This window comes from Tamandua tetradactyla, chromosome 6, assembly GCF_023851605.1.
Source record: "Tamandua tetradactyla isolate mTamTet1 chromosome 6, mTamTet1.pri, whole genome shotgun sequence".
Taxonomy (NCBI): Eukaryota; Metazoa; Chordata; class Mammalia; order Pilosa; family Myrmecophagidae; genus Tamandua; species Tamandua tetradactyla.
The window spans coordinates 61,419,628-61,446,131 of record NC_135332.1 but is presented as its reverse complement, the minus strand read 5'-3'; the positions used below and the strand labels follow the sequence as shown (position 1 = coordinate 61,446,131).

At 51.2% G+C, this 26,504-nt stretch overlaps 5 protein-coding genes and 4 non-coding genes across 12 annotated transcripts; all 9 read right to left on the bottom strand.

The window, feature by feature from the left end:
- Positions 1–218: 218 nt before the first annotated feature.
- MPDU1 (mannose-P-dolichol utilization defect 1) lies at positions 219–3,690 on the bottom strand. The gene is made up of 7 exons (XM_077165855.1): positions 2,924–3,690; positions 1,700–1,765; positions 1,408–1,540; positions 1,094–1,179; positions 861–979; positions 609–719; positions 219–467 (listed from the first exon to the last, which is right to left on the bottom strand). The coding sequence occupies exons 1-7, from the start codon at positions 3,099–3,101 to the stop codon at positions 342–344; spliced, it is 819 nt and encodes a 272-aa protein (XP_077021970.1). The 5' UTR covers positions 3,102–3,690; the 3' UTR covers positions 219–341.
- An 824-nt stretch (positions 3,691–4,514) lies between these two features.
- Positions 4,515–7,137, bottom strand: CD68 (CD68 molecule). 2 transcript variants are annotated; one of them, XM_077165853.1, is made up of 6 exons: positions 6,588–7,137; positions 6,080–6,504; positions 5,794–5,913; positions 5,588–5,660; positions 5,303–5,473; positions 4,515–4,877 (listed from the first exon to the last, which is right to left on the bottom strand). In XM_077165853.1, exons 1-6 carry the CDS (start codon positions 6,631–6,633, stop codon positions 4,744–4,746), a joined length of 969 nt encoding a protein of 322 aa, XP_077021968.1. In that variant the 5' UTR covers positions 6,634–7,137; the 3' UTR covers positions 4,515–4,743. The 2 variants fall into 2 exon arrangements, with proteins under 2 accessions (XP_077021968.1, XP_077021969.1); XM_077165854.1 differs by lacking the exon at positions 5,794–5,913.
- A 97-nt stretch (positions 7,138–7,234) lies between these two features.
- On the bottom strand, positions 7,235–13,614 carry EIF4A1 (eukaryotic translation initiation factor 4A1). Of its 2 annotated transcripts, XM_077165851.1 has the most exons (11): positions 13,484–13,614; positions 12,081–12,129; positions 11,488–11,620; positions 10,888–11,027; positions 9,604–9,772; positions 9,147–9,256; positions 8,814–8,957; positions 8,598–8,735; positions 8,382–8,471; positions 8,024–8,103; positions 7,235–7,903 (listed from the first exon to the last, which is right to left on the bottom strand). In XM_077165851.1, exons 1-11 carry the CDS (start codon positions 13,504–13,506, stop codon positions 7,759–7,761), a joined length of 1,221 nt encoding a protein of 406 aa, XP_077021966.1. In that variant the 5' UTR covers positions 13,507–13,614; the 3' UTR covers positions 7,235–7,758. The 2 variants fall into 2 exon arrangements, with proteins under 2 accessions (XP_077021966.1, XP_077021967.1); XM_077165852.1 differs by lacking the exons at positions 12,081–12,129; positions 13,484–13,614 and adding an exon at positions 11,957–12,070.
- LOC143689275 (small nucleolar RNA SNORA67) lies at positions 8,196–8,336 on the bottom strand. The gene has a single exon (XR_013178720.1). It is a non-coding gene; the product is annotated as a small nucleolar RNA SNORA67 (small nucleolar RNA).
- On the bottom strand, positions 9,350–9,483 carry LOC143689315 (small nucleolar RNA SNORD10). Its single transcript, XR_013178756.1, has one exon. It is a non-coding gene; the product is annotated as a small nucleolar RNA SNORD10 (small nucleolar RNA).
- Positions 10,411–10,552, bottom strand: LOC143689297 (small nucleolar RNA SNORA48). The gene has a single exon (XR_013178739.1). It is a non-coding gene; the product is annotated as a small nucleolar RNA SNORA48 (small nucleolar RNA).
- On the bottom strand, positions 11,324–11,453 carry LOC143689296 (small nucleolar RNA SNORA48). The gene has a single exon (XR_013178738.1). It is a non-coding gene; the product is annotated as a small nucleolar RNA SNORA48 (small nucleolar RNA).
- Positions 13,615–14,399: 785 nt separating the features above from the next.
- On the bottom strand, positions 14,400–22,528 carry SENP3 (SUMO specific peptidase 3). The gene is made up of 11 exons (XM_077165850.1): positions 22,259–22,528; positions 20,687–21,412; positions 19,657–19,896; positions 19,452–19,563; positions 18,921–19,068; positions 18,744–18,791; positions 17,987–18,064; positions 15,938–16,075; positions 15,672–15,755; positions 15,505–15,555; positions 14,400–15,025 (listed from the first exon to the last, which is right to left on the bottom strand). The coding sequence occupies exons 2-11, from the start codon at positions 21,399–21,401 to the stop codon at positions 14,915–14,917; spliced, it is 1,725 nt and encodes a 574-aa protein (XP_077021965.1). The 5' UTR covers positions 21,402–21,412; positions 22,259–22,528; the 3' UTR covers positions 14,400–14,914.
- A 976-nt stretch (positions 22,529–23,504) lies between these two features.
- On the bottom strand, positions 23,505–26,347 carry TNFSF13 (TNF superfamily member 13). Of its 2 annotated transcripts, none has more exons than XM_077165844.1 (6): positions 25,191–26,347; positions 24,753–24,828; positions 24,586–24,633; positions 24,308–24,441; positions 24,021–24,159; positions 23,505–23,812 (listed from the first exon to the last, which is right to left on the bottom strand). In XM_077165844.1, exons 1-6 carry the CDS (start codon positions 25,446–25,448, stop codon positions 23,703–23,705), a joined length of 765 nt encoding a protein of 254 aa, XP_077021959.1. In that variant the 5' UTR covers positions 25,449–26,347; the 3' UTR covers positions 23,505–23,702. The 2 variants fall into 2 exon arrangements, with proteins under 2 accessions (XP_077021959.1, XP_077021960.1); XM_077165845.1 differs by having other exon boundaries at positions 24,308–24,426.
- Between the last annotated feature and the right edge of the window lie 157 nt (positions 26,348–26,504).

Below are 26,504 nucleotides of genomic sequence, written 5' to 3'. Positions count from 1 at the left end.
CCAGAACAGGCAAGTAGCTAGAAATGGCTGCTAAAGGGGGGATCCAAACCAAACAATTAAATGAATGAATATACATGTACTTAGAACAGCACTCAATAAATGTCAGCATATCCACATTAAAAGGACAGGATGGGGGTAGTTTTCAAGGTCTAGATCCCCCAACTATACATTCCCACTAAAACCCTGGCTCAAGGAGTTGCAATTATGATGGGACTATGTTTGTGCATGTGGGGGAAAATGTTTAATCTAAAAATCACACCAGTTGATTGGCTCAGATGGGGGGACCCTGAGGTTAGGTGCACGAACGGAAACACGGAACGGACTCCAGGAGCCAGCTGGCCCTACTGCTCCTTTTTCTGCTTGTGGGGAGCCTTTGCATTCCAGTATAAGAGGAGCTGGGCTGCGATGAGGCCGTTGCAGAGGGAGGAGACCACAAAGGTTCCAGCCATGAGGGGGTCTCCAGTTTCCTAGAGGTAAGGGACAAAGCTAGGGTCACCCTTCAGCACAGCTCAATAAGGAACAAAAGCGCCAGAGGGGCCACCTGGGCTTTCAGCTGGGGAAAGAAGATGAGGTTTTAGTGCCCTCTAGAGGGAAGAACGTGCCCTCACCTGAATGGAGGTGAAGATTCGGGCGAGGGAGCCCCCAAACAGCAGAAAGACTGTGATGGCTGAGAGTTGGCCTGTGTGTCCATTGTGGTAGTTGGTGGCAGCCTGGAGCAGCTAGAGGTTGAGTTGAGAAGCTTGGTTCCATCAACGGAACTCTTCCTGTGTTCCCATCCCCTATCCCTCTTAGCCCAATACCCCCACACTTTGGGGCTTCCATTCTGACTTCCCTCCCTACCCCCTTTCCCCAGTACCCACCCTTCCCACCAGCACAGCAGGCACATTGGAGGCCTGCAGCAGAGTGACCACAGCTTGGGGTGTCAGCGGTGAAAGCAGCATCAGCAGGACCAGGGCATAGCAGGCTAGGAGCACGACACCTGGGGGTCAGGAGGACAAAGAATCCTCAAAGCCTCTCAATGGCTTCCGGTTTCCCCAAGCCTGTGCTCCCAGCAAGGTATGTGAAAGCCCGTGCTTCTGTAAATCCCCATCACCTTTCACAGTCTGTCCTCGGTAGTGCAGGACCAGGAAGCAGATGGTAATTGTCTGGAGCATCAGGAACAATGCTTCACCCCAAGAGCTGCAGAGTCAAGAGGTGGGGGAGAGGCGGGCCTGGAAAGGGGCAGGGAGAACCACCACACCCCATCCATCTGGGTCCTGCAGATTCCTCACCTCTTGCCTCCAGCAGCCCCCAGCCCTAAATGACTCATTCTGAGCATTCTTGGGATGCTGACCTCTTATCACCTCTACAGGTGCCCCTGCTAGAGTTGTGAACATTTGACTTAGGGACAAAGAACAGGCCCCTTACCTGAAAGGGAAGTTGTTGGTGATGCTGTAGACCATGGTCCCAGTCAATGCCACTAGTTCCAGCATCACTGACTGAAGACTTAGCCCTTCGGCACTCTTGGCTCCCAGGATTTTAAACACCTGGGGCAGCTTTACTGGGGGAAGAATGAGGTGTCTCCAAACCCTTGGCAGCACAACACAATTACAGACCTAACTGGAAAGCAGGTCAATCCCACTTTCAGTTAAGTTACAATACAAGAAATGGTCTTTCGCACCCCAACCCCAGCAACAGGAAAGGAAGATAAGGTACATACCTAGAAGCGACCCAGCCACAATGCCCAGCCCCAGGCCTTTACTGAGGAGAATCTTGAGACAGGGAACTGAGAAGAGAAAAAGGGGTAAGCAAAGAAGAAGTCTCTAGAACCCAGGCCAAGACTTTCAGAAGGCTGACCAGGTCTACAGATTTGAAGTACTTCTGTGACTTGCAGCTCCTCCTGAGGCCTGACATTTCTACACAAAGAGGACTTAGATTATCTCAGAGAAAAAAATGTCTGCGCTTCCCTGCTCCAAACCATTTCACATTCTCAAACCAGATGACTTTCCAAAAAGTTTTTACCATGTCTTCCTCTTCAACCAATCTTACACTGCCTATGAAATAACATCTAAACTCCTTGGTCTGACTTCCAAGGATGACCCCTGCTCCTCTGCTGAGCAATGCTCAGGGGTCGCTCTTTGCTTCCCTCTGCTGAGGAATGGGCTGGTCCACTTTACAGATCTTCCCTCAGGACCGGCTCACTTTTTCGCTCTGCGTCCCGCCTCCACCCCCCGCCTCCACCCTCCGCCTCCACCCCCCACCCCCACCCCCGTTTTAGCCCTGAAGCATTCAAACACAAGGAGCTTAGCCGAGTGGGAGTCAACTCCCACGGGTTATGAAAGGAAATAAAACAGAGTGTCCGACACAGAAGGCGGCACCAGGAACTGACCGGGAAAGACCCGGAAGACTTTCCAAGGGAGCTTTTTGAGGTGGACCTTGCGATTGTGGATTTGCCTCGCAGATAGAAAGAGAAAGGCAAGTTACTACAAAATTAAGACTGTAAACAAATGTGGAGGCTGGAAGGAGGGCAATGAAGTAGCAGAAACAGGAAGTTTGAGGGCGCAGTTGAAGACCTGCTTCATCAGACACTTTGAATTAAGTTTAAACTTGTTCCTGAAGGTACAGCGACTTACTAAAGGTTGGAACGATCAGATCAAATTTTTATTGTTTTTGTAAGTTCTAAGTCTTTTAGTCTCTCGTCGCTAAAGATCAAAAGGGGAAATAATTTTTACAAGGAATTACTTCCATCCGGCGACTCCTCCTCCCACCCCAATATGGCGTCCCCTCTCGGAGGACCCCAAGATATTTCCGCCCCTCTCAGAAGTGACTTCCGCTCAGCACGGCGCGGTAGGAACCGCTGCCGTCACTTAATTGCTGGTCATATCACAATTATGACTCGCGAACACTCGAGCAGAACTTTGACAGGATACCAAAAAGCACTCACTGTGAAGCAAGTCCCACTGGACGAAAATTTGGTCGTAGCATTTCTCAGGTAGAAGAATCGGCACCATCAACCATCTGAGCAGTCTATCCGCCTCAGCCGCCATATTGCTAAGGTTGCTTCCGCCAGGCTTTCCAGACCCCCCACTGATTTGCTTTGCGCATGCGCGCACGCCGCGCATTCCGTTCCTTGTTCTTTTCCGCGAGTAAGCCGCGACACCCTGCGTTCAGCAGTGTAAGATAGGTCTCGTCCAAGAGACCTCGTTTTGGACGCAAGCCGCTGTCCAAATTTTAAAGCGTGCCAAAGCTCCACGCCTGCGCAGTTACATCTGTCGCGTCTGTCCGCGCTGCCAGTTCGGAAGCAAGATTTGTCCCCGTGTCTTTTTTCGCTCCTCCTGCTCGGCGCCATCTTGTCTTCTCCTTGCCAACTTTATATTGTTCGAAGTTGGAAGCGAAGGAGCCTGAGTTTCCAAAATGGCGTTGGATCGGCGCCCTTTAGCTCTGTCTCCGCTTCTCTCGGCGTCTTCTGAAGGAACGGCGCGGGCGGGAACAGGATCATCCGCGCCGGGCAGCCTTTCTTACATAGGCCTACACTTCTTCCTCCCCGGGTTCGCCCATGCCTTGGAGTATGGGTGCGCCAGCAACTACCTGGGCAGAAACCATGAGGCGGAAGAGGAGGAGGCGGGAGAGGCCTTCCCAGCGCCCTGGGGGCACTCCCACGCGGCGGCCCGGTTCCCGCACGCAGAACGGGCTTCCACCTTCTGGGCGGCATGTGGAGTGAGAATTTAAGCGAGGCCGGGGAGCCACCCCCCACCCCACCCCCACCCCCCACACACACACACTTGGGAAGGTACTGTAGGCTAGAGCTGGCGGGAGCTATCCGGCTCAGAACTCCCAACACCCGGCGTCCCCGTCCACCCTCCGCCCTGTGCGTTGCTGTCAGCCGCTTGTCCGTGTATCCTGCCCTGCAGTCTGCAAGGTCACGGGGTATCTGTGAGGCAGCAGTCGGGCAGCGCATCCCCATCCTGACTCCAGTGATGGTGCTATGACTGGGAGGACGATGCTATCTGTCGCTCCCCAGGCTCTTGAGGAACTGGGAACATAAGGGCTAGCTCGGCTGGTAGCCCAGACTGGGGCATGGTGTTTCTAGGAGCACAGAGGGTAACTGTGTGTGTGCGCGTAGGTCAGAGCATCCACTGTTTCCATGATGAAACCCTTTGCAAGTGAGATGGGTACGTCTCAGGGGCAGAAGCCGCTTAATTGGTTTGTTCCAAGACATTCTGGTGGTTCAGGAGACAGTGATGCTGGCTTTGAAAAGGAAATAACACCCACACTAATTGCTGCCTCCTGGACCCTTCCCAGTATTTGAGGGTTGAGAAAGCTGCCTTCCCAGGATGGCACCACTGAATTTGTAGGGCGAGTGAACTGGAGCATTCAGTGACCCCAGAAGACGAGGAGGAAGGGAGGAAAGCATGGTAGATCCAACACCAGCTGTGCTAGGTTTGGGGGAATGACCCGTGAGGGCATTTGGCCACACCTTGACATTTTCATCCTGGCTTCCTGAAACCCAACCATTGAAGGCACAGAAAGTCATGTAACAAAAAACTCACGGCTTTTAATCCTGGTAGGACGAGGGAAAGGAACAACAAAGATTTGGAAAGGTTTTACTACTCCTATTGGGGGAAACCTGTCACATCTAATAAAAACTTCTCATTCTTTGTGGTCACATTATCTCTATTGTTTAAGAGAGAGAAGGAGTAGAACTTTGTCTTTGAATCGGCTGCAGGGTGAGGATGAGGCACCTCCTGGGGGTCAGATTAATGCTCAGAGAGGTTGGTAGGTAGATGGGCGCCGCCGGGCAATGCAGAAGGCAGCAAACACTAGGGTGAGGAGGCCAAGGAGGATCAGGCCGATGATGAGAGGCAGCGAGAAGGACCGGTCATCGGGACAAGGGAAACCTGGCAGAAAAATTAATCCTGTAAACCTACAACTGCTCTTTACAAAAAAAAAAAAAAAGATAACAGCAAGTAGGCATTGACACAGTGGTGGGTGGGAGACAGGCCACGGTGGCTCAGCAGGCAGAGTTCTCGCCTGCCATGCTGGATACCTGGGTTTTGGATTCCTGGCGCCTGACCATGCAAAAAAAAGTGGGGCGGGAAAAGGAAGTGTCAGAGGATAGGATGGGGGGAGCGAGATTGATGAGAAAGCTCGGTAACAAAAGAGGAAAATGGGCAGAGCCTGCTGTAAGAGGGAGGTCAGGTGCCCTGTTCTGCCAAGACAAGCCTGCAAGAGGGAGGGATGTAAGGTGGGGGTGTGAGAAAGGTGACTTGAAAGGGGCTTTCACGCAGTGGGAGAGTTCTAGGAAGGCAAGAGTTGGTCTTACTTGGCCCAAAGACTCCTGAGGGAGGCAGCTGTGCAGCCTGTAATTGCAGGGAGAGGAGGTCGACGTGGAAAGCTGGTGAAAGAGTGATGCTCGCATTTCTGCAACTGAAGCTCTGGCCCAAAGGGACTTGGAGGTCTCCAAGGGATGAATTTTGAGCTGAGAATGTCCATTCTGAAGGGGTGGAAAAGAGAGCCACACTTATCTGCCCACCCCCCAGGTGTAGGACCCTTCAGGAGCCCAGATATCTAGTGCTAGCAACAAGCAAGCAAAGGAAGGGAGACTTACGTATTGCCCGTGGGAAGGACACATTGTACTCCACAGCCATAGAGTTAAGGTAGACAGCGCTCTGTGTTGGCTCCTGGGGAGAGGAAATGTTCAGGCAGCAGTGGGGAGTGACATCATGTCCACAGAATAAGGAATGCAGCAAGGGATTGGTAGGGATGGGGCAGAAGGTGAGAGTAAAGGGTGGAAGTGAAGTAATGGAGCAATACCTGCTTGAAGGCAAAGCTGATCTGTCCATAAGGGAAAAAAAGAAGCAGGTGGGGATGAGCTCCCCCACAGTCCCCCTGGGCTTTAGTTTTGTTGGGGTTCAGTACAGAGATGCCCCAGGTCTGCGGAAGTTAAAGATTCGAGTGTCACAAGACTACTTGGCCAGGCCATATGCAGTTCCCGGTTCCCTTCATCCCCACCCTGTTTGTCCCCTTTCTGTCTGCTTCCTTTTTCCCTTCTGCATCACAGCAGGACTTGCCTCTTTTTCCCTCACCACCCCCACCTTACCTCCCCTCCATCTTGAGTTGGGTACAGGACCCGTATCTGAATCTGGGCTTGGAGCCGGACGCAGGGCTGGGAACCATTAGGCCATGTGTAGTCCCCTACAGCCTCTGTGGATCCTGGTCTAGGACTCGGAGAAGGGGGAGGTGGCTCTGGGTGGGGGGAACTGGTGGAGGTTCCTAGGCTGGTGGTAGTGCTGTTACTTGGATGAACTGTGGCATTTCCATGACTGGTGCTGGCAGGAATGTGTGTTGCAGTAGTGGGTCCATGGCTAGAGGTGCCTGTGGTGGTGGAGGTCCTGTGGCTTCTGGTGGTCTTGTGGCTGGTTGTTCCAGGACTTGCTGTGCTGGCTGTAGCTGTGGGTGTCACCGTGAAGGATGGCAGCAGAGTGGCTGATTTTTTGTGAGGACAATCATTTCCTGCTTCATGGGCTTTCAGCGGAGTAGAGGCTGGTTAGCAACCCAGGGGCAGAATCCTCCCCCAGACCCTCCCTTTAGTCTCCCCTTTTCCTTACCTGCTAGTAGCCCAAGCAGGGCCCCAAAGAGAACCACCAGCCTCATGACAGAACCAGCTCACCCAAAGCCCAGCTAGGCTCTGCCAGTACCAGTGGTTTACTCAGCCAACCCTACTCTTCCTTCTGCCTTCTTTTGGAAAATGAGGAAATAAAAAGCCTTACTTCCTGTAACCGAGACAATCCCAACCCCCAATCTGACTCAGGCACCTCAGCTCCTGCCACAAATGTCTTAGTCATAAATCTTGAAGGTAAGGGATGATTGGCCTTGACTTGGAAATCTATCACATGGATAGAATGAGACTGAGTTGGGCAATCGGCCTCTGGGGACGCATTTGTCTACGTTAGCAAAACTGGCTCAACAGTTGTGGCAAGAGAATAGATTCCGCAGTCAACTCCCTCAGTGGAATGAATTCTAGAACATTAGCATTAAGTTTTCACTCCTTAGTGTCATTACTCTCCAATCTATTACTTCCTTCTTAGCTGATGTGTTCCGCTCATGACAGTGCTCACCTACCCCTCAAAGAAAGGTCACTACCCTGAGGCAACATGCCATTTTCTCAAAAAGAAACTGGGGAAGGGGAGAACTGAGATGTACCCAGCAGCAGGTGGGTGAGGGAAGGGGAGGTAAGAAATGAGGAGCCCAAACAGGCAGTTTCCAAGTAATTTTATTCAGAATTTTGTGTTTGTTTCCTGAATTCAATAAATACTATACAAAACAATGTAAAAATGGCTACCATTTTCTCTCCCCTGCTCCCCCCACCTGGGGACAATCCACCTTATTCAGGGGTTTTCCCCTCCAGATTTGGTCCAGCAAATGAGGTTGAGTGACATATAGCCCCCTAAATCACTTTCTGAAGATTTTGGCTGGGGTGGGGGGAGAGCCCCTGGGGTCTGGAGGTGACTAGGTTAGGGAAGTGGGTTAGTGTTTTTTTTTCTTTTTTTTTTTTGGGAGACAAGACGGCGCCTGGGGCAAGAGCCTACCCCAAAGAAAAGGGTGTCTAAAATGTTCACGGTTCCTTCTTTTGCCTCAAAAAGTGACATTTATTCAAAGAAAAAAAAAGGAAAAAAATGACAAGATGTCCATCCCTTGGCTCCCTTCCCTCCCCCCTTCTGCTCCTCCTTGGCCCCCCAGGCATGAACCCTGGCTGGGGCTGGGTAACACAAAAGCCTCTCAGATGAGGTCAGCAACATTGAGGGGCATTTCCTCAATGGAGGTGTTGTAGAAGGTCTCAATGTCTCGAAGAGTCCTCTTGTCTTCTTCTGTCACCATGTTAATAGCCACACCCTTACGGCCAAAACGTCCACCACGACCAATTCTGGAAGTCAATAATGTCATCTCAGGATAAGGGAGTGAGAGGTGGGGTGGGGAAAAAGCTTCCAACCTGGGGTCAGTGGGCAGATGAGGGGTTCGGTGAGTACTTTAATTCTACACTTACCTGTGGATATAGTTTTCCCTGTTGGTGGGAAGGTCATAGTTGATGACTAAAGAAACCTGCTGCACATCAATGCCTCTGGCCTATGTCAAGAAAGATGACAACTTCAGCATGTAGAGAAGGAAAAAAGAGAATACAATCTACCCAAAAGGAACTGAGATAGATATATATATATATATGTAGGCAGCCAAAGGAAGGCAAAAGGAAAAACATGCCCTCTCTCCTAAAGACTTTGGGCTTGCCAGATTTTATTCCAAGTTGCTACTTTCCTGGGAGGGGCACTAGGAAGCCCCCTGGAGAGGGAATCACCTTGGACTCACCCTTCTTCCTTCCCAAACCTCCCCAAATTTTCCTAACTCACCAGCAGGTCAGTGGTAATCAGTACTCTGCTAGAACCGGAACGGAACTCCCTCATGATCACATCTCGTTCCTTTTGATCCATATCCCCATGCTGTGTAACAGGAAACAAAAGAGTATAGTCAAGTGGGCTTTAGGTGTGACAACAACAGAACACACATATACGAGGACTCAGTAGGAAACAGATTTGCTGGTAACTGACAAAGTGGCAATAACTCACCATGGCAGAGACGGTGAAGTCTCGGGCATGCATCTTCTCAGTGAGCCAATCGACCTTCCTTCGAGTGTTGATGAAAATGACTGCCTGGGTGATGGTCAAGGTTTCATACAAGTCACACAACGTGTCCAGCTTCCACTCCTGGAGGGGAGGAGAAAACCAGTCAGGGGCTATACCCAACAACTCATTACCAGGCCCGCCTCCTGCACTGGGCCCCACCTCTCGTTCCACATTGATGTAGAATTGGCGGATACCCTCCAGTGTCAACTCTTCCTTCTTGACAAGTATCCGAATGGGGTCCCTCATGAACTTCTTAGTCACCTCAAGCACATCGGAAGGCATTGTAGCTGACAACAAAACCACCTATTGGGAAGAAATATCCTTAGGGTGTGCTACCCTATTCACCACTCATACCTCAAAACAGAAATCATGTTGAAAGTGAAACCCCAGGACTCCTTATAGTTACCTTACTATACTTTATTACATAAATGAACACTTTATTGCACAAATGAAGCATCAACTATAAAGCAAGCCTCTGTATAAAGGTCTCACCTGGGTATTGCTGTTGAGCTTTTGGAATATGTCATAGATCTGGTCTTTGAATCCACGGCTCAACATTTCATCAGCTTCATCTAGTACAAACATTTTGATGTATTTGGGAGCTATAGGGAAGAAAAAACCCGAGAGTAATCAGGGAAAGAGAAATATACTAACTTTGCATTAAAAACGGGGTGGGGGGTGGCCACAGGTAGTCTGCTCTCAGAGTACAACAACTGATCATCTACCCAGAATCCCTCCTAGGCCAACAACCCTGGGAAGTAGAACACCACCTGGGCTGAAATACCAGGGAACCAGGCTCAGATGACACGCATGGGGTTCATCACAGAGCAGTTCTTTCAGAAGGGAAGATTACGATTCTTGCGAGTGGGGTTGTAGCTTAAATTGAAAAAACTGGGAACATACACCAAAAGGGAAATAACCCAAGGGCTGGAAAATTGAAGATACTTACACAGGTATCTCCGATTAAGCATATCAAATACACGGCCTGGGGTACCCACGATGATATGGGGAGCCTCCATCTGCAGCTTCTGAACCTCAGCACGCACATTGGTGCCCCCGATACAGGCGTGGCAGGAGGCACCCATGTAATCTCCTAATGCCATTACCACCTTCTGTATCTGAACCCAAAAAAAGGTAAATAATTAGTTATAACAGCTAGGCCTCATTTTCATGCTTCTCTTTGTCTTTATTCTTCCTAATAACTTAGAAAAAGACCCTTATTTTAAAACCCATTTTACAGGTGAGAAACGGCAGTTTAAACAACCCACTTAAGAGCATACTGCTATTAAGTGGCAGAGACAGACATGATTTCTGTGTGTACACTCAGGACAGAGATGTACATTCCTTCCTCTCTGGAAGAACAGCTTCAGTTTGGCTTCTTATTTGAGACCCTGAATTCACTTTCTGAAAGCTGTGATCCATTTATCACCACACCTTGGTTAACCCACTCTATGAACTGACTGGATGACACAGACGTGTCCTACTGCACCCTCGCCATATAACTTGAGCTAAGTGGCAGTTCACTGTTAAGTATGCTCTGGACATACTTGCTTAAAATGAACATGCCCAGAATGGGGTTCTACCAGAACCTTATGCTTACATTATCCTTGTCCAGAAGTTAGTACTGGAATGATGAGTATATCTGCCACAGAAAATTTTAAAAGAAATACAACCCTGAGTCCAATTTACTGATGAGACCAGCATTTCATTCTCATGTAGGAGTCAGGAAGAAAATGAGAATCCAGCTTTAAGGATTGTATGTGCCCTAGGCATGAAACAGCTCTGGCCACCAAACAGGCATCAAGCTAGGATGAACAAAGGACTGTAAGTATTTTGCCCTTGACTGATATAAGATTAACACCACCAATCAGGTGTCTCTTTGCCCATTGTCAAGGGGTTTGTTCATAAAACCAGCTGCCAAACTCGCCCAGCCAGCCAGGCTTCAACCAGCAGCCACCCCTTTGACTCAGGAAATGGGTGGAGGAAGTAGTGCTTGTGTTTGGGTAGAAAAGGTATTATATAATTATGAAACCAACAAGTCTTGAATGATTCAGAAGTCACCAACCCATCTTTTCCTTATTTTAGATCATCTTTCTTCTTCCCTGCTCCACCTAAGCCACACTGCAGTTCTTCCCAAGGTGGTGCTGGTTGGAGAGGACACTTTTCAGGTTTCTCACTTATAATAATCAATTCCTAAATCAGTCCTCGGCAGGACAAAGAGCCAAGCTCTCACCTGCTGAGCCAGTTCACGAGTGGGAGCCAGGACCAAGGCCTGGGTAGCCTTTAGATCCAATTCGATCTGTTGCAGAATTGATATGGCAAAAGTGGCCGTTTTCCCAGTCCCAGACTGGGCTTGAGCGATCACATCATAACCTAGGCAAACAGACAAATTAGGAGGGAGTTAAGATGTAGTAGAGGTACATGCTGTGGGATCATAGGTCACTGAAGGCCCTGCATTCTGTTTAACGAGATCAATAAGCAACCAATAAATGAGGCCAAATATAAGACATTAAGAGCTTCACAAAACAGTTAAACAATGGTAAGTAACAGACTTAGAAGTGAGAGAAAGTTAACTTGTTTAGTACTACACCTAGCTGGGCTAAAAATATACCCACAAAAACAATTTTAAGTTGGCAAAAACACTATTTTATTGAAATGAAGCCTGCAATCCACGTGTCCTAGGCATGAACCTGGCATGGGCATGATACAAAAGCCAAGCCGGGAGAAACAAGGAGTTGCTCTGTCCTTGGCTGATATGAGATGGGATATCAAAGTACCACTCTACCCAGGCCAGGAAAGGCCCAAAATCTCCTCTGGGGCAAAGTGTTCTCACCCTTGATACAAGGAAGAATGGCTCGCTGCTGGATGGCAGAAGGCTTCTCAAAACCATAAGCATAGATGCCACGGAGAAGGGACTCCGAGAGGTTCATATCATCAAAGCTGTCAACGATCTCATTCCAGTTACTCTGTAAGGGGCAAAAAAATTAAGGCTTGAGAAATGAAAGAGGTGAGGCTGGGATCTAGAACTTGAGCCAACAGGGCCTTGTGCCTGCATGGGGATTTCAAAGCCCACACCCCTCCAGGGAAGCCTGCTGGCTCTAGATGGGCTGAGAAACCACTCTTAAGGGGCCAGCCCACTTATAAACTGCGAGGATTGTATACGGGAGAACAGGAGTCAATTTCAAAGACACATTTTGTGACACAGCTTTAGAAAATTAAGACTTTCAATAAACCACTAAAATGAAGATAAGAATTCAAGAATTCCTTTGGAGTAGGACGTAAATACTTAAGCTATGCATTACAAGAGAATCCTGGCTTTAATTGTAACTTAAAACCCTAAATTCCCACTCTAGGAAGGAGGGAACATGGTGGGTAGTACAGCCTCTCTCACAGACACAGGCAATGGTGGTAGGGATGCAGTCTCACCTCGATGACGCCTTCGGGTTCCATCCCATCGGGGCCATTGTCTCTGGATCTGCCGATTAAAGCATGAGAATTTTCCCTTGTCTGAATGAGGCACGTCTTCACAGCCGGGTTCTTTCAACCAGCAACCTGCTCTGCATGATGCCACCGGCCTTCTCTCACCAACCCAACCTTCACCTGTTCCCCGACAACTCATAGCGAAGATGCTTTAAAACTGAGTCAGGCCTTTGCCCCGTGACCAGGAGCTACACAGGTCAAACTACTCCAGAAACCACACAGTAAACTTCCTTAAAGACCCAGGCTGTAAGGCGTAGGGCCGTGCTTACAGTGCCCGGATGTGGTGCTCACCCGCCGGACCCACGTGTCCCGGGCCGGCCGCGCAAAGCGCCGGCCCGAGCATGCCGGAAGTCCCGCCCTTCACCTAGCAGATTGGAGGGGAGGACAGCCCCTTCTCCCCCCACGTCATTACGCCAGCGCCCTCCCCCACTCCCTCAAGCCTAACTCCCCCCCTCGTCGCGGTGCCCGGATGTGGGAGGCCGCGGGCGGTGGCAGCCTCGCGCACAATGAGCCCCAACCGAGCAAGCAAAGGGGGAGATTGCACAATACTTAGAAGCGAAGCAGACAGGGGGAGGGGGAGCACTGAGGCCGCCATGTGCTCGCTCCCTCGACCACCCGGCGGCGTGACCCCCTTCATGGAACAATCCACCCCTCGCCCAACCCATCGCGAAATGGCGTCGCCCTCCCATACCTCAGGCCGCTCACCCCCGAAGGAAAGTGGACCAGGCCATCCGCAGTTTGCCGATTGCCCGACTTGTGCGGCAAAATGGTCCCGCCCGCCCGGCGCCGGGTGGGCACCCCGTGTCTCCAGTGGCCGCTCCTCAGAGCCAGGTTCAAGCCCGGCCGCCAAGAAAACCAACTCCCTGAAAGGCCAGTTTCCTCTCCTCGACCCCTACTTCAGCTGCGACCGGACAAGAGCAGCCAGACACCCCCGCCAACGGCGAGTGGTCCCGTCGGAATCCTCCAAGCGCTGCGCACGCCAGCCCTCCCCCCGGCAGCGGGCGCCGGCCCCGCCGTGCGGCCGTCTCTCCCTCCTCACGCTGGGTCGCGACCTAGTCTCACCACTCAGCGCCAGGGCTTCAAGCACGGCACCATTCCGGGTCGAGGCCTCCTAGTGAACCTCGCACGCTCGGCTGCGAAAGCCGGTCCGTCCTTTCCCTCTGCCTAGGCCCTGGTGGCAGCGTCGGCCGCGGATCTTCCCCCTCAGTCCCCTAGGATGGTTTCTCCCGGCTTGGTTTCCCCGCCACCCTGGTGGGCCTACGACGGTAGGCCTCAGCTCCCCCTGGCGGGGCCCTCGGCAGGCAGCAGCAGGGTAAGTAGCCATAGCCTCCTGTATATGCTTTTCTTACCGAGAATCCTGACTCGCAGACATGATCCTTAGAAACTAGGGTGGAGTGCCCGCCTATCGACAACTTATAAGAGCGCCCGACCCCGCCCCAGCCATCGCATTGGCCTAGCGGCCTCGGCCCCACCTGCCGGCGCTCGGCAACTCAACGTGACGTTTGTTCGTAGGCCCTCTGGTACGCAGCCACCACTGGATAATTTGAACGCCTATCAAGGCGAAGGCCCGCCCCACAACCTCATTGGCTGAAGGGCCCGCCCTTCTCGCCGGTACGGAAGTGACATATTGGAGTCAGGCCTCGAGGCCTGGCAGCCATCTTGGGGCCCTGCACCCCTACACGTGCGGAGGCGAGAGTGCCTTGTCATGTGGCCTTGAAGGTCCTATCAAGCAAGAGGGGCGAGGTTTTGATCTCTAGGGACTTCCTGGCTCCTGGGACTACCACTTCCTTTACCTCTACTCCAGGTCTCCACTAAATCCAGATTTTATTTATGCTCTTCCGGCACCGCACCCCTAGGATAATGGGATCAGAAGGAGCCATACCCCTTGGAGCCGGGAAAGGCTCCCATTCTAAAGGATTCCTCTGGCCGGAAGAAGAGGGTTGAAGGAAACTACTACTGGGCTAAAAGTACACTTTTGATAGCTGTGGGTGATCCTGGCCTTCTCCCTCCCCAGTCCCTTCGGTCTTCTGTTCCCCAGATTCAGCCAGTTTCAAGTTCCCTTATTTTGGAGACTTGCTCCTTCCAGGCCCCTGCTCCCTCGGCTGGGATTTGATTGAGTGGCAAAGACATCTGTTGGCATTACCTGAGCCAAGAAAGAAGCTGGCCCTGAAGTCTCCAGACCCAAGAAGGGCTAGCTAGCAGCACTGGCTGGAGGGAACAGCCTGAGATAGAGAACATCCACTAGTTTGAGGCCCCTTAAGGAAGACCACCACTTATTTATCTCCAAAGGATCCTTTATTGACCAGAGCAGGACCGTGGCATTTATATATATATATATATATATACATATACATATATATATACATATATACGCACATATATATGTGTGTGTGTGTGTATATATATGTGTGTATATATACATACATATATATATATATATAAAAGTTTTAAGATCTGGCAGGCAGTAATCCCATTGCTCACCCACCACCCCCAGCACTTATTTTCCTGCCCCTTAACATGGAAGGTGGGGGTAACTGTCCCACCTAGGCCACAAGGCCATGCTCCCCTGAACAGAGAAAGGGGCTTTCCATGGCCACCCCTGCCCATCAAAAATCAACAAGTATTCTCTCAAAGAAAAAAAAATACAGAAATCAAAACATTTAAATATGAAAAAACAAAGGGATTGGGTGGGAAGAGGCAAGAGAGGGAACTGGAGTTTCTTGGGAAGGGTTGCCCATGCCCCCTGCCCATTAACAGGCTTGGGGCCTGGGGTACGAGGCTCACACAGTGAGTTTGCAGTGACACAGCTCCTTGTAGATCTGCCGACGAAGTTTGGGCATGTCCTGCTGGGTGAAGCTGAATGGCTGAGACAGGGCCAGGTGCTTGCAGTACTGGGTGTTAACAAAGCAGGCCATGAGAACTACTCACTGAGAGTATCCCCCCAAGTCAGGACTTAAGCTCCACATTTCATAGGAGGTATATCTCACTCAATCTTTCTGAAGCATCCCCAATTCACATACAAAGGGAGCCAGAATAACATGAACTGGGATTCCAAAGAAGTATGATTCAAACAACGTACATGATACATTGCTACATGATACACCTAGTATAGGAGGGGGAAAATGGATTAAGTTGGGAGCTCAAAGGACATATATTGGGGCCAGACACCAAATGGAAAATGGATATGAGATGGAGAAAGGACCAATGAAATCAGCGTTTCTGCATTCTAATGTATAAGGTTACTCCTGCTGCAAACCAGGCTGTGAGCCAAATGAGAGATACAGAATATCCAGCCTCCTAGCCCCTCCCATTCCTTTGCCCCAAGTGACTCTGGAGCTAAAGGGGAAGAAGGTCCCCATCATCTGCTTACCTGCAATACGAAGGCACCACAGTCACTGTCATTATTCTGCCTGGCCACATTCTAGTGAATAGAAAGAAAGTAAACCCTTCACCTGGAGCTCCCAAGGATATGGCTTCAACTTTTGCCTCCTACCACTACCCCACCACCACCCCAGACTTCTCCCTCTGGAAACTCACCATTTTGAAGTAACCTTTCCAGCCCTGGTGGAAATCCAGTCGGTCTTTCTTTACAGCCTCTGCCTGTAGATACTTGGCAATATGCTATGTGGGTGGGAAAAAGGAGAAAGTGATGCCCTATATCTCCCAATTGGCCCCAGGATAGGGGGCAACAGGTGCCATGCCCAGGTTGCTCCTCAGAAGCCCAAAGCCCACCTTTCTCCCTGGAATGTCTTGCCAATGGATCTCCCCTGATTTCTGCCAGTGTTCCCACATTCCCCTCAAACCTTAGGGCAGCGGCGGTTTAGGGTGCGCTGTGAGTCAAAATAGGTGATGGTGCGTCGCCTCACATCAACAGAGATGAGGGACCAGTGCACCTCAAGGTGGATGGGGATTAGCAGCAGTTCCTTATTGAAGATGTCCACCTGAAGAGGCAGTATAAGGAGTCAGGTGAAACAGCACAGGGGAATTGCAAAGAGGAATTGAGGGGTAGGTAAGAGAGCCGAGTGGATGAACACAAGACCCAGACCCTGGACCGTGAGACAAGGCCAGCACCTGAATGTCTAGATTCTTAGGGGTAAGGGAGTAGAGCAGGACAGAGGTGGTAATAAAACCACCCATTGAGAGCCCATGACCAGCCACACACTCCTTGGGCATTAAAGGTGCTTTATAGGTGAAAGCCCCAGCTCAGGACTCTAGACCCAATCTGCCAGGGTTCAAATCCTGCTCCTCCAGGTACTGGCCATGATCTCAGGCAAGCTACTTAATAAGCTTTTTTTTTTTTGGTATGCTATTGCTGTATGCCTGGGGTCACCTTTTATTCTTTCTTCATGTGAGTATCCCTTTATTGCTGTACTATTTGTTGAATTTGTGTTCATTTTTTCTTTCTTTCTTTGCTTGTTTGTTTTTGGGAAGTGCATGGGCCGGGAATCGAACCCGGGTCTCCCACATTGGCAGGCAAGAATTCTACCACTGAACCACCCGTGCACCGCCCCCTTCATAAACTTTTTTTTCCCTTAATAAACTTTTGATCCTCAATTTCTTTATCTTGTAACAGGGTAAATATAGTAGTATCCACCATACATTTGTGATAAGGATTAAATTAGCTTAATATTCATAATACACTTAGAACCATGCCTACATGTGGTAAATGCTCAAAACAAACTTGAAAGGAATTTCTCATGTTCAACCTAACAGATGAGGAAACTGTGGCTCGGAAAAGTAATCTGCTCAAGGTCACAGAGTAAGAAACAGCAAAGGTGGGATTCAAACCCAGGCATATAGAAGGCTATGTTCTTTTCACTTTATGTCAAATCCGCCTCTACTTGAAGCGGTGGTCCCTGCTAGGTCCCTAAGGGTATGAGCTTTTGAACTGGGGGACAGAAGTTAGAGATACGCTGAGCCAGTGGTTCTCCCCCATTGTGGAAATTTTCTGGCCTTTGAATTGGAGGCAAAGAGAAAAGAAATCTTGATTTTCCTCACCAAACCTGTTCCTCCCTGAATCTTTCCCAGGTACTGAGGCCAAAACCCTAGGCATCATCCTGGATTCCTATCATTTCATTCCCTATATCCAGTCCATTGAAGTCCTATTGGCTCTACCTCCACAACTTGCCCTAACTAGATATAGCTGCTCTCTCACTCTCTCAATCTCCCTCCTTTTAGACTCTGGTCTAACTTTCTTATCTAGCTGTGCTTCTTTCCCAGTTAGTCTGGCTGCTTCTACTCTTGCCCCTCTTTTCAAACAGGGGCTTCAAACTTTCCAGCCTGCTTAAAACTCTTCAATGGTTTCTCAGTGCATGTAGAATAAGACCCACCCTCCTTAGCCTATCTTACATGGCTTACAGGATCTATTCTCTGACCTCACTGCTCCAACTACAGAGGCCACCCACATGGGCTCACTGTTCTTCAAACATGTTCCTTCTCATGTGTTTTAGGTCCATGTGCTGGTCCTTTTGCCTAGAACCCTCTACTCCCAGATCTGTACATGGCTGGTTCCTCATTATTCAAGTCTCAGCTAAAGAGGCCTTCCTAGACCACCAATCTAAAATACCTGCCTCCAGATCACTCTACTGCATTACCCTGTTTTCATTTGTTGACAGTACATGTTGTTGGCTGAAATTTAACTACTTTGTTTTTCTCATTTCATAGGGGAAGGAGTTCTCCTTGTTAAATACTGTATCCTTAGTGCCTGGCACAGTGCCTGATACACAGCAGGCCTTTAATACATACTTTAAAGACTGAATGAACAGGGTTGGAGGAAAGGGTTCATAGAAAACAGAACTCTTAATTCTTTAGAGGGAAGGTCTTACACAAATAGATGTGAATTCACAACTCACGTTTTTGGTCCACCTTTTCACCCCATCATAACCCTTCGTACGGAGTTTATCATAGAAGAAACTGTTGAAGAAATGCACCTGTCCCAATGACACAAAAGAGCTGGATGGAATTAAAAGACCTCAGCCCTCCCTTGAAATCTCCCACTTGTCCACATCTCTCCCCTTCCATCCAGTCCACTCCCTGTCTTGTGGCTCTAAGGACTAGTTCAACAACTCCCATTCCAATTCAATTAAGGTAAAAACAAAACAAAACAAAACAAAAAAACACAATTTAGCTTTGTATCCCCAATTGCTGGTTTCATTATTACAAAGGAACACTCAAAGACTTGGGGAAAGGGACAGAATTGAAAAATTCAGGGTCAGCATTACAGATTTGAATTTAACATGTGCCACCTCTCCTCAAGAAACAGATATCCTTGTTATGTAAAATGAAAGAGATGAAAGGGACTGAAAAAAGCTACTTAGAACTGAAAAAAGAGAAGTCTGGTATTACTCGCCCAATAGTTTAAGCAGATGTTTCAGTCTCTGTATGTGCTTCTTTTTACCTACTTCCCAAAAAAAGAAAGAAAAGGGAAAAAGGGCATTTTTCCAGAGCTATCAACTGCTAAAAAAAATAGTGAGAATCCCTGACCAAGAAATTAAAAACTTTAATTTTGTTTTCATTTCCCTTTCTCTACAGAAGTCTGATCCTCATACTCTTCCCGGCATTCCACTATGACCCAGCTCCTTTTGGGGACTGAAGTCTGATTAGGCCTACCTTTTCAGGGACTGTGTCCATGACCAGGTCTCCATACATGTTCATAACCTGGGAAGAAGATTGGAGGCAACTTGCCATGGAGGGTGTAGCATGGGTACAGGGCTCCCCCATGCAGAGGGCCCCAGACACCCCTCTCCCTAAATCCCCTCTCAGGCTTGCTTCTCCACCCCTTCTCACCTGGTCATTGAGCCAGTTCTGTCCATACAAGGTCCCTAAGTCATCCATGGTCAGCACATGCCGCTTATAGGCCACTCGGAAGCCCCTCACCATGGCATTCCCTGGCATCCGCTGATATGACTGGATCAGTTGCAGCACCAGGCCCTTCCTGAGTAGGCCAAGGGTGGGGTCACACAAGAGACAAGAGGGCTGGGCTAAGGCACATAGAAGTACCTTCTACTGTTTAGAATAAAAGTCTACATGCACTTTTTCTTTTTGCTCATAGTCCCTTTGAAGGCTGCTAAAGGTCTACTCCCCAGAAAAAGGCACATGAATAATATTCATGTATACGAAGGATTTCAGGGTCCCAGGTAAAGATCCCTCCCAATTGGCTTCAAGAACTTGGCCCCTTGCCTTCAGATTCTTTCCTGTCAGCTCTAGTTTCAACCCTTCTCCCTAAGGACACCTGCCAATAGGAGAAAGAAGCAGCAACATTCTTGGGGAGAAATGTTCCAGTCATCCTTTGTAGGGCATCTGTCTTTCAAACCTCACCTGGAAGGTGTAGAGAATTCCTGCTGGAAAATGTCCTCCAATTTCTCTACTATCTCATCAGTGCTGAGGGGGATGAGGCTGCCATATGTTTGAAGAAATTCATCCAAGATACCTGAATGGACAAGGTAGAGAGGTGTAGAGTGAGGCCTCCAGATTCTATCTGAGAGTCTGCTGAGGGAGAGACTAAGTCTTCTGGGCTTCTTACTCTGTACGCAGGTCACATGCTCCTCCCGCAGAGGGCTGTGCTGGCCAGCCTTCTCCCCAGGCCGCTCTGTCTCTTCTGCAGTGCCCAAATCTGAGCCCTGAAAAAGCTCCTGGGCCACATGGTCCCCGATGCTGCACACATTGCTGATGAGGATGCTGGCATCAGGGGGTGCCAGACTGCGTTCCCCTTCTGGCCCAGGTGGTCCCCCAAAGCCATTGGGCAGAGTACATGGGAGGAGGCCTGTAGGGCAAGGGAAATAGTATGGGGTTGAGAAATTGGCCCAGAGCAAGGGACAATGGGAGGATTTAAATGATGCACACAAATTATGACACCACAACAAGGATGAGCTGAAGCAGAATGATAGCAGAATGATACATCTACCAATGTAGACCCTTAGGAATGGAGATTCCACAGTGTGAAGTAAGGATGTCCAGGTGATTATGAAGGGACAAGATGGAAGAGTTACCTACTCATGACAGGAGGAAAGCAGGTTAGGATTCAGAGAGATGTAAATTTCAGAGATACATTCACTACTGTATGCCTAATACTAACCTCGTACCTGGCTACAGTAAAGGCTCAATAAAAATGTAAATATTTAATAAAGATGTTAAAAGGCTAAATTTATGTTTGTCTGAAGTTCTCCAAAAGGGAACTGTTCCAAACGAGAATATCAGGTACAAATGTGCAGGTTATCCACTACACTACCCGGAAAGACCCATCCGCAGACCACTATGAAAATGGCACCCTCTGGAAGTGGATGTGCAAGGGGGGTTTCAAGTGGACAGCAATGTCTGATTTCTCAAAACCATGGCTCCTTTTCTCATCCATATGGCAAGACTACAAAACATCTACTTAGGAATTCTGAATCCCAGCTTTGACATCACAGCAAACTTAGTTCCTCCTCAAAATGGCACTTAAGACATTTTACAGCTATCTCTGATCTCTTACCCTGCCACCCTACTTTTATCCCAGTTTTCACCACAGCAAAAAGATCCTGGAATGCCAAGCTCTTAGCTCTTTCCCACCTTACCTGAGTCAGGGTCCAGAGGAGACTTTGGAGTCCACCTTAGCCCATCTTCCTCCATCGGGAGCCCAGAGGGCACAGGTGGAGACCCTCTCACCCCATCCTCAGCCATGAGAGCACCTAGCAGACCCAGCCGCGGTGGGGGTGGCCCCCGAGGGGAGTCAAAACGACAGCAGGGGGATGGTGCCTGTGGTGTCGCACCCCCTTCTTGGGGTGGAAGATGATTCTTGGGGTGCGTGAGGCCCCGCCGCCGGCCCCGGTGGCGCCCCCAAAGCTTCCAGTGGAATGTCAGAGAGGTGCTTTTTGAGTAAAGTAGCATCCGGAAGGCTCTCATAGCTCGGCGGCGGCGCTGTGAGCACATTTTTCGATGAGTGGGGCGGGGAGGGCGAGGCCTCTGGGAGGCTCCCAGCTGACCCCATCTAGGAGGCAGTCTCCAAGGCACCACTTCCTCCTCCTCATCTTCATCCTCTTCTTCCTCTTCTTCCTCCTCCTCTTCACTAGCTGAGGCATCGAAAGAGGGCCGAGGGACAGGGAGGCATCTGGTTGGCACTGTGGTCCCTGCCCCAGGATCTGGCCCAAACCCTCCACCTGATTTGAGTCGGGGTTTGGGCGGTGGGGGCCAACGAAGACGCTCCCGCCTGGGGCTTGAGTAAGCTGGGGCTATGCCAGGTCCAGGAGGCTCAGGGCCCCAAGACCCAGTCCCTTGTATAGTCTCTTTCATCTTCCAGTAGCCTGTAGAACAAAAGTTAGAATGTCACAATCCAAAAATCCTGATCTCAGATCCTGTCTTCTTCCTCAGCATGCCTTCCCTGGTTTCAGAGGCAAATAACTAGGAAAAGAAGGAAAAATGCAAAACTCATGACTTCAGATTTTCCAGGTTAACATGACCCCCAAGGGGCCCTTTGAGACTTTGCAATCATCCCTACTCTACAAAGGAGAATGGCTAAGTAACAAGCCTCAGGAGGCTCTTATTTCTCAGATGCCAGGTCAAACCCAGTACTTTCTAACTCTATTTTATTACCATGAGGGGTATCCTTTGAGAGCCTAATAAGGGTGATATCTTTGCTCAAAGAAATATCTCATCACTGGAATCCTGACACTGTACAGAGGTACCTGAGAACACAGCTTCCACAAGGAAACCGTGTGCAAGAGCGGGAAACGAGCTCTCTTCTACCCCCCTACGGGGAACGGGGAATGGGGTGGGATGGGGTGGGGTGGGGTAGGGTGCGGTGGAATGTGAGGTCGTCTCAGAGGGGAATGATGGGGACTCCAAGGCTATGGTTCAGGGAGTAGAGTCTGATGAAAGGGGAAAGATTTGAAGGAAACTTAAAGAGAACTGAATCCGTCCTAAGGCAGTCGAAGAAGGGCGCTGAGGTAGAACTGAGCCGCGCGAGCTAGACGGGCCCAACCCCCTCTCCTGCCCCGTCCCCAGTTACGTTGCCACAGGCTCAGGCGGCTCGAAGCGAAAGGCCTTCAGAAACCCCTTCGAGGTTTCTGGGCCCAGGTTAGGTGGGAACGAGGTCCCGAAATGGGAGAGGCCGCGGTAGGACTGGGGGAGGGGAGGGGGGGCGTCCTCACCGGGAGCGAGGAAGCCGGGCGTCGGGCCCGAGGGCGGGCGTCTCCGGCCTCAGGCTTCCCGGCTCATCTCTCCGGCGACGCCGGCGGTCCCGCCACTCCTGCTGTCTTCAGGGGCAGCCGTCTCAATTCAAGATTACAACGCTCCTAGGTCCTCGCCGCGCTTCCGAGCCGCCCCGCCGCGGCCGCCTCTTGCTCTGCTTCAGCCTCCCCCTCTATCACCTCCCCCTCCCCCTCCTCCTCCTCCTCCTCCTCCTCTTCCCCCTCCCGCGAGCCCCAGGCCCACCGGTGGTGGCGGCGCACGATTACAACGTCACACCCGGCGAACGGCGCCGGCGCGGCCACCACGCGCGCGGCCCCGCCTACCCAACAACGTAGACACCACGAGACCGTCTCACGCCGGGCTGGGCCTGCGCACCCACCGGCCTGAGCAGTTCGCGCTTGCTCCTGGCTCGGCCTTTTGCGCTTGCGTGGTCGGTCTGTCGGTAGCTCCGAAGCCCTATGTCCTGGGAGCTCCAGGGGGCTCTCGTTGGGGGGGTGTCTCACTCTTGGGGCCCTCAATACCTTGTAGGACGCGCCAGAGGGAAGCTGGTCGGAAAGAGGGATCCCGGGGTAGGGACGGGGGCCTCGGGCGAGGAAGTGGTGGGGAAATGGAACCGTGGTATCGTTCTATTTTCTTTTATTCAACTTTTTAAGCAGGGCTTCATCCCTGAAAGGAGGGCTCGAAGGAGTGAGGGAAGGCCAGGATCCATCTTAGCTTCCCTGGGATCAGTCCCAGCCTGGAGAAACTTGGAATGGCCTCTCCCAGGGACCTCTCCAGGGTTGTGAAGGGCTCGAACGGCAAAATGTGGGGCTCGACGAGCAATGTGGCTGCAAAGGGACCGTGATCATAGGACACCCCTTACAGAGTGGTGCCTAATAAATATACCTCAGGAGATACTGACAGAAAGTGGGGTCCAGTGGATGTAGAGAAGGAAGTGTATGGGGGAGGCGGCCGGTCAGGTGAGGATGAGGTCTCTTGAGGGGTGAAGAGGCAGGGTGCCTGGAGAGAGGGGCGGCACGGTGAGCCTGGAACTTTCCTGAGTGGAAGGTGGCTTCCTGGACTTCTGCCATTAGGCAGGCGAATCCCTCAGGCTGCCGCCAGATGGCGGTGCTGTTCTGGAACCATTCCAGTGGGACAATGCCTGGCACCCACACCCCCACCCCACCCCACTCCACCACACACAAGAATTTGGGACTGGATGGAGGATAAAAGCAAGATATTGGCCCTCTTTAATATCCACGAAACCAAAGCTGAGGGGATGGGGGTGGAAAGGTAAAAGGAAAGGGAGAGTAGTGAAGGTGAACCTAGGAAGAGGCCTCTCTCCGCCCTGTCCGAGGCCTTTGTCTAGTCAAGTCTGCTATTTCCAATACTACCCACCCTAAGCTTCCACCTTTTACAGCACAATCATAGTTTCACAAACCCCAAGAAGGTGCCATGTGGAGAGAGGCTGAGTTTGGCCATTGCTCGAGGGATGATAACACTCAGAATATCCCCCTGATATAAATGGAAGACACCTGAGGAAAGAGAGAAAATAGATGCTCAGTAAAGTAGCCATCCCGACACTCTTCTACCTCACCCTCCCTTCTCCAGCTCCAGCTTTTTTCTGCCGTCAGTAAGGACCTAGATATTTTGTCCTTTCTTCCGCAAATCTTCCCCATCATAGTTCCCCATTAGCGCCATGTCTGCTCTCCTCAGCCGCCTCCACTGCCCAGTGGCTCTCACCTGCACTGTAGCAGCTATTGTAAGCCCGGTCGGGGTTGGAGGGCATACTTTGCACACATCGGAACAGAGTCTCTTGCCTTCCCTGGCTCTCCCGAGACACCACTTGGCCCATGGTGAAGGTCACGTCATGAAACAGGACCTGGCAGGGCAGGAGGGAGATGTTTCAGAGACTTAGTTCTAGGAGGCTTCAGAAGCCCCAAGATGGGAGGCTGGAGGGGGTCTTCTCAAGTTGATATGGACAGAGGTATCCAGGCCCCCCGGTGAGGATCAGGGTATGTTGGGGTTACCTGGCTATACAGCAGATAAATTCCAGTGTCCCAGACTCGGACAACGTATCCTTGGGCCTCAAGACCTCTCCCACGCTTAAGAGTTGGTTGCCACATCACTTCTGTCACATCAGAGTCCTCTGGAGGTGAGGAGCCTGACAGTTAAGATTCCTCTGCACTCTCAGACACTTTGGTGACTCTCACCTTTTTACCTCTATGATTCTCTGGAGCCCCGCTGCCAGCCCCCAGGTTCCCAGGTCTTACCCCTCCCACCAAGTCATTTTTAAAACAGTGCTCACCCTTGGAGGTGATGTTAACGGGAACAAGGTGCAGAACTGAGTGCTTCTCTGAGGAGAAAAGGAGATCTCAGTAGGGCCTGCCACCCAATCCTGTTGTCTCAGCCCTGGGCAACAGACCCCATGCTGCTTGGTCACCTCCCACCCCTCCTGCACCCCAGAGGCCTCACTCTTCTGTTTGTGGGTGAGCACTGCTCTCCTTCTCCGGGATCTCCCCCCATTCCAGGTTCCCAGGTCATCAGGGCTCTGCATATGGAAAGAGGGTCAGTTATGCCAAGACGCAAAGGCCCCAGAGAGCCTTCCCTCCCAGACCATTCCCCACCACCACCACCCCACCCTGTGCCCCAGGAATGCCTCAGATGTCCCCTGCCCCTTTCCCCAGCCCCCTCAGTCTCAGTACTGGCTGTCCTCCAGGATCTATTAGGTATCAGAAGCATTAATCTTTAACAGTTTCCTTTCCTCAAATGGCCACTCTCTTGCCTTCCAAACCCAGTGACCCTCTTCTGAATCTGCTTAAAACTTTGCCCACCAGGAGGCAGGAGCTGAGAAGCCCAGAGAACCCCTGCCACCCATCCCTCTCTTCCAGACATTGTTCTGTTCTCACTTACCTGCTCCTGGAGGCTCTGCCAGGGGTACCCCTCCCCCTTCTGGGGAGGGCCTGCAGTCCTCTGCAGCCAGGCCACCTCTCTCCTTAGGTTTTGCAGCTCTGTTTGTTGAATCAGCAATGCCATGGCACAAGCCACAGCACCCAGAGCCGCCCCCCAACTCAACCAGAGGGCAAGAGAGAGTGCCCGCTCTTGGACCGGGCTCTCCCTGTCACCTGGGAACCCTTGGGGGGCTAGTGAGGCAGGAGACAAAGCTGGCATGAGCTGGGGACACTGCTAACAGCTGTGCCTTCGGGAGTGGGGTAGCAAGGAGGTGGCAGGGAGGATGGGAGTGCAGGCAGTAGTGCAGTAGGAAAGAAGGGCCTTACGCAAGGGAGAGATAAAAAGGAACTTGAGAGTGAAAAGGACAGAGGAGGAAAGCAAGCAAGGAGTATTGTCTGGTGCTCCCAAGTACCCCGCAGTGGGACCAGTGTCGCCTGAGACCCCACCCCCGCCCCCCCACCCCCCCAGTCTCAGGGGAATCTGGTGTCAGTCCCTCTAGGAAGGACAGGGCTGCCAATGACACCCAGGAGGAGCGGCCTGAGCCCAGGAGCCCTGGGGCCGCCCCAGAAGTGGGGGGAGGGAGGGTTGGCTGGCTCCAGGGCATGGTGCCAGGAGGAGGGATGGAAGACAAGCTGGGCAGGGGCGAGGGTCGGGGATGAAGGTGGCTGACATCGGCTCTCTGGCTCTGGTGCTGGAGATCTCGGTGACCTGCTAGGGGTGACTGAAGCTGGGGGGTGGGAGGGGGCAGGGAGGAGAATCACAATCGCAGAAGCAAAAAATCCTGGGGTTAAGGCTGGGTCGGGTGTGTTGGAATCAGCCTTGCACTACTCCCTAGGCTGAACTTGGCAAGCAGGAGACTTCCTGTTTCCCGAGAAAAGCTCTTACATAAGGCTATAGATGAAGAGAGAAAGAGGCAGCCCCGGACACCCTCGCCACCGTAGGATTCCTCCCTGGGACCCAGGGCCCGGGTCCCCATGTTCCCGAGGCCCCCCAGCATCCCACCTGCTGACCCTGGGCCCCTACCCTTATCCCAGCCAGGGTCTGTGCCCGAGGCCAAGAGGAAGCGTCCCCTGCTCCTCCCGGCCAGGGATTCCCCTGCAGGAGGAGGTCCGCCTCTTAGGTAAATGAGGCCTGTTGTGCTGTACCTTGGGCCAAGAACTGATTTTGTCCTGGGCAGGCTGCCTTGCCACTCTGGGCTCACATCTTGGGGTCAGAGACACGCAGGTTCCCCCACTCCTGTTCTGTACAATCCCCTGGAATTATTCCAGGTGTCCT

Excerpts from the sequence above, each read along its gene's own strand:
- MPDU1 (XM_077165855.1), bottom strand. The coding sequence starts at position 3,101 with ATGCGCGGCGTGCGCGCATGCGCAAAGCAAATCAGTGGGGGGTCTGGA. Across the intron at positions 1,180-1,407 it reads ACCAACAACTTCCCTTTCAG|CTCTTGGGGTGAAGCATTGT; the intron begins GTAAGGGGCCTG and ends TTGACTCTGCAG. Across the intron at positions 980-1,093 it reads CCGAGGACAGACTGTGAAAG|GTGTCGTGCTCCTAGCCTGC; the intron begins GTGATGGGGATT and ends CCTGACCCCCAG.
- CD68 (XM_077165853.1), bottom strand. The coding sequence starts at position 6,633 with ATGAGGCTGGTGGTTCTCTTTGGGGCCCTGCTTGGGCTACTAGCAG. Across the intron at positions 6,505-6,587 it reads CCTGCTTGGGCTACTAGCAG|CCCATGAAGCAGGAAATGAT; the intron begins GTAAGGAAAAGG and ends CTCCGCTGAAAG. Across the intron at positions 5,474-5,587 it reads GTCCTTCCCACGGGCAATAC|AATGGACATTCTCAGCTCAA; the intron begins GTAAGTCTCCCT and ends CCACCCCTTCAG.
- EIF4A1 (XM_077165851.1), bottom strand. The coding sequence starts at position 13,506 with ATGTCTGCGAGTCAGGATTCTCG. Across the intron at positions 9,257-9,603 it reads GCTTAATCGGAGATACCTGT|CTCCCAAATACATCAAAATG; the intron begins GTAAGTATCTTC and ends TCTTCCCTATAG. Across the intron at positions 7,904-8,023 it reads AGGGAAAACTATATCCACAG|AATTGGTCGTGGTGGACGTT; the intron begins GTAAGTGTAGAA and ends ATTGACTTCCAG.
- SENP3 (XM_077165850.1), bottom strand. The coding sequence starts at position 21,401 with ATGAAAGAGACTATACAAGGGACTGGGTCTTGGGGCCCTGAGCCTCCT. Across the intron at positions 18,792-18,920 it reads AGAACTGGCTCAATGACCAG|GTTATGAACATGTATGGAGA; the intron begins GTGAGAAGGGGT and ends TCTTCTTCCCAG. Across the intron at positions 15,026-15,504 it reads GTGGTGCCTTCGTATTGCAG|TACTGCAAGCACCTGGCCCT; the intron begins GTAAGCAGATGA and ends GTTAACACCCAG.
- TNFSF13 (XM_077165844.1), bottom strand. The coding sequence starts at position 25,448 with ATGCCAGCTTTGTCTCCTGCCTCACTAGCCCCCCAAGGGTTCCCAGGT. Across the intron at positions 24,829-25,190 it reads GGCAGAGCCTCCAGGAGCAG|AGCCCTGATGACCTGGGAAC; the intron begins GTAAGTGAGAAC and ends TTCCATATGCAG. Across the intron at positions 24,160-24,307 it reads TTTATCTGCTGTATAGCCAG|GTCCTGTTTCATGACGTGAC; the intron begins GTAACCCCAACA and ends CTGCCCTGCCAG.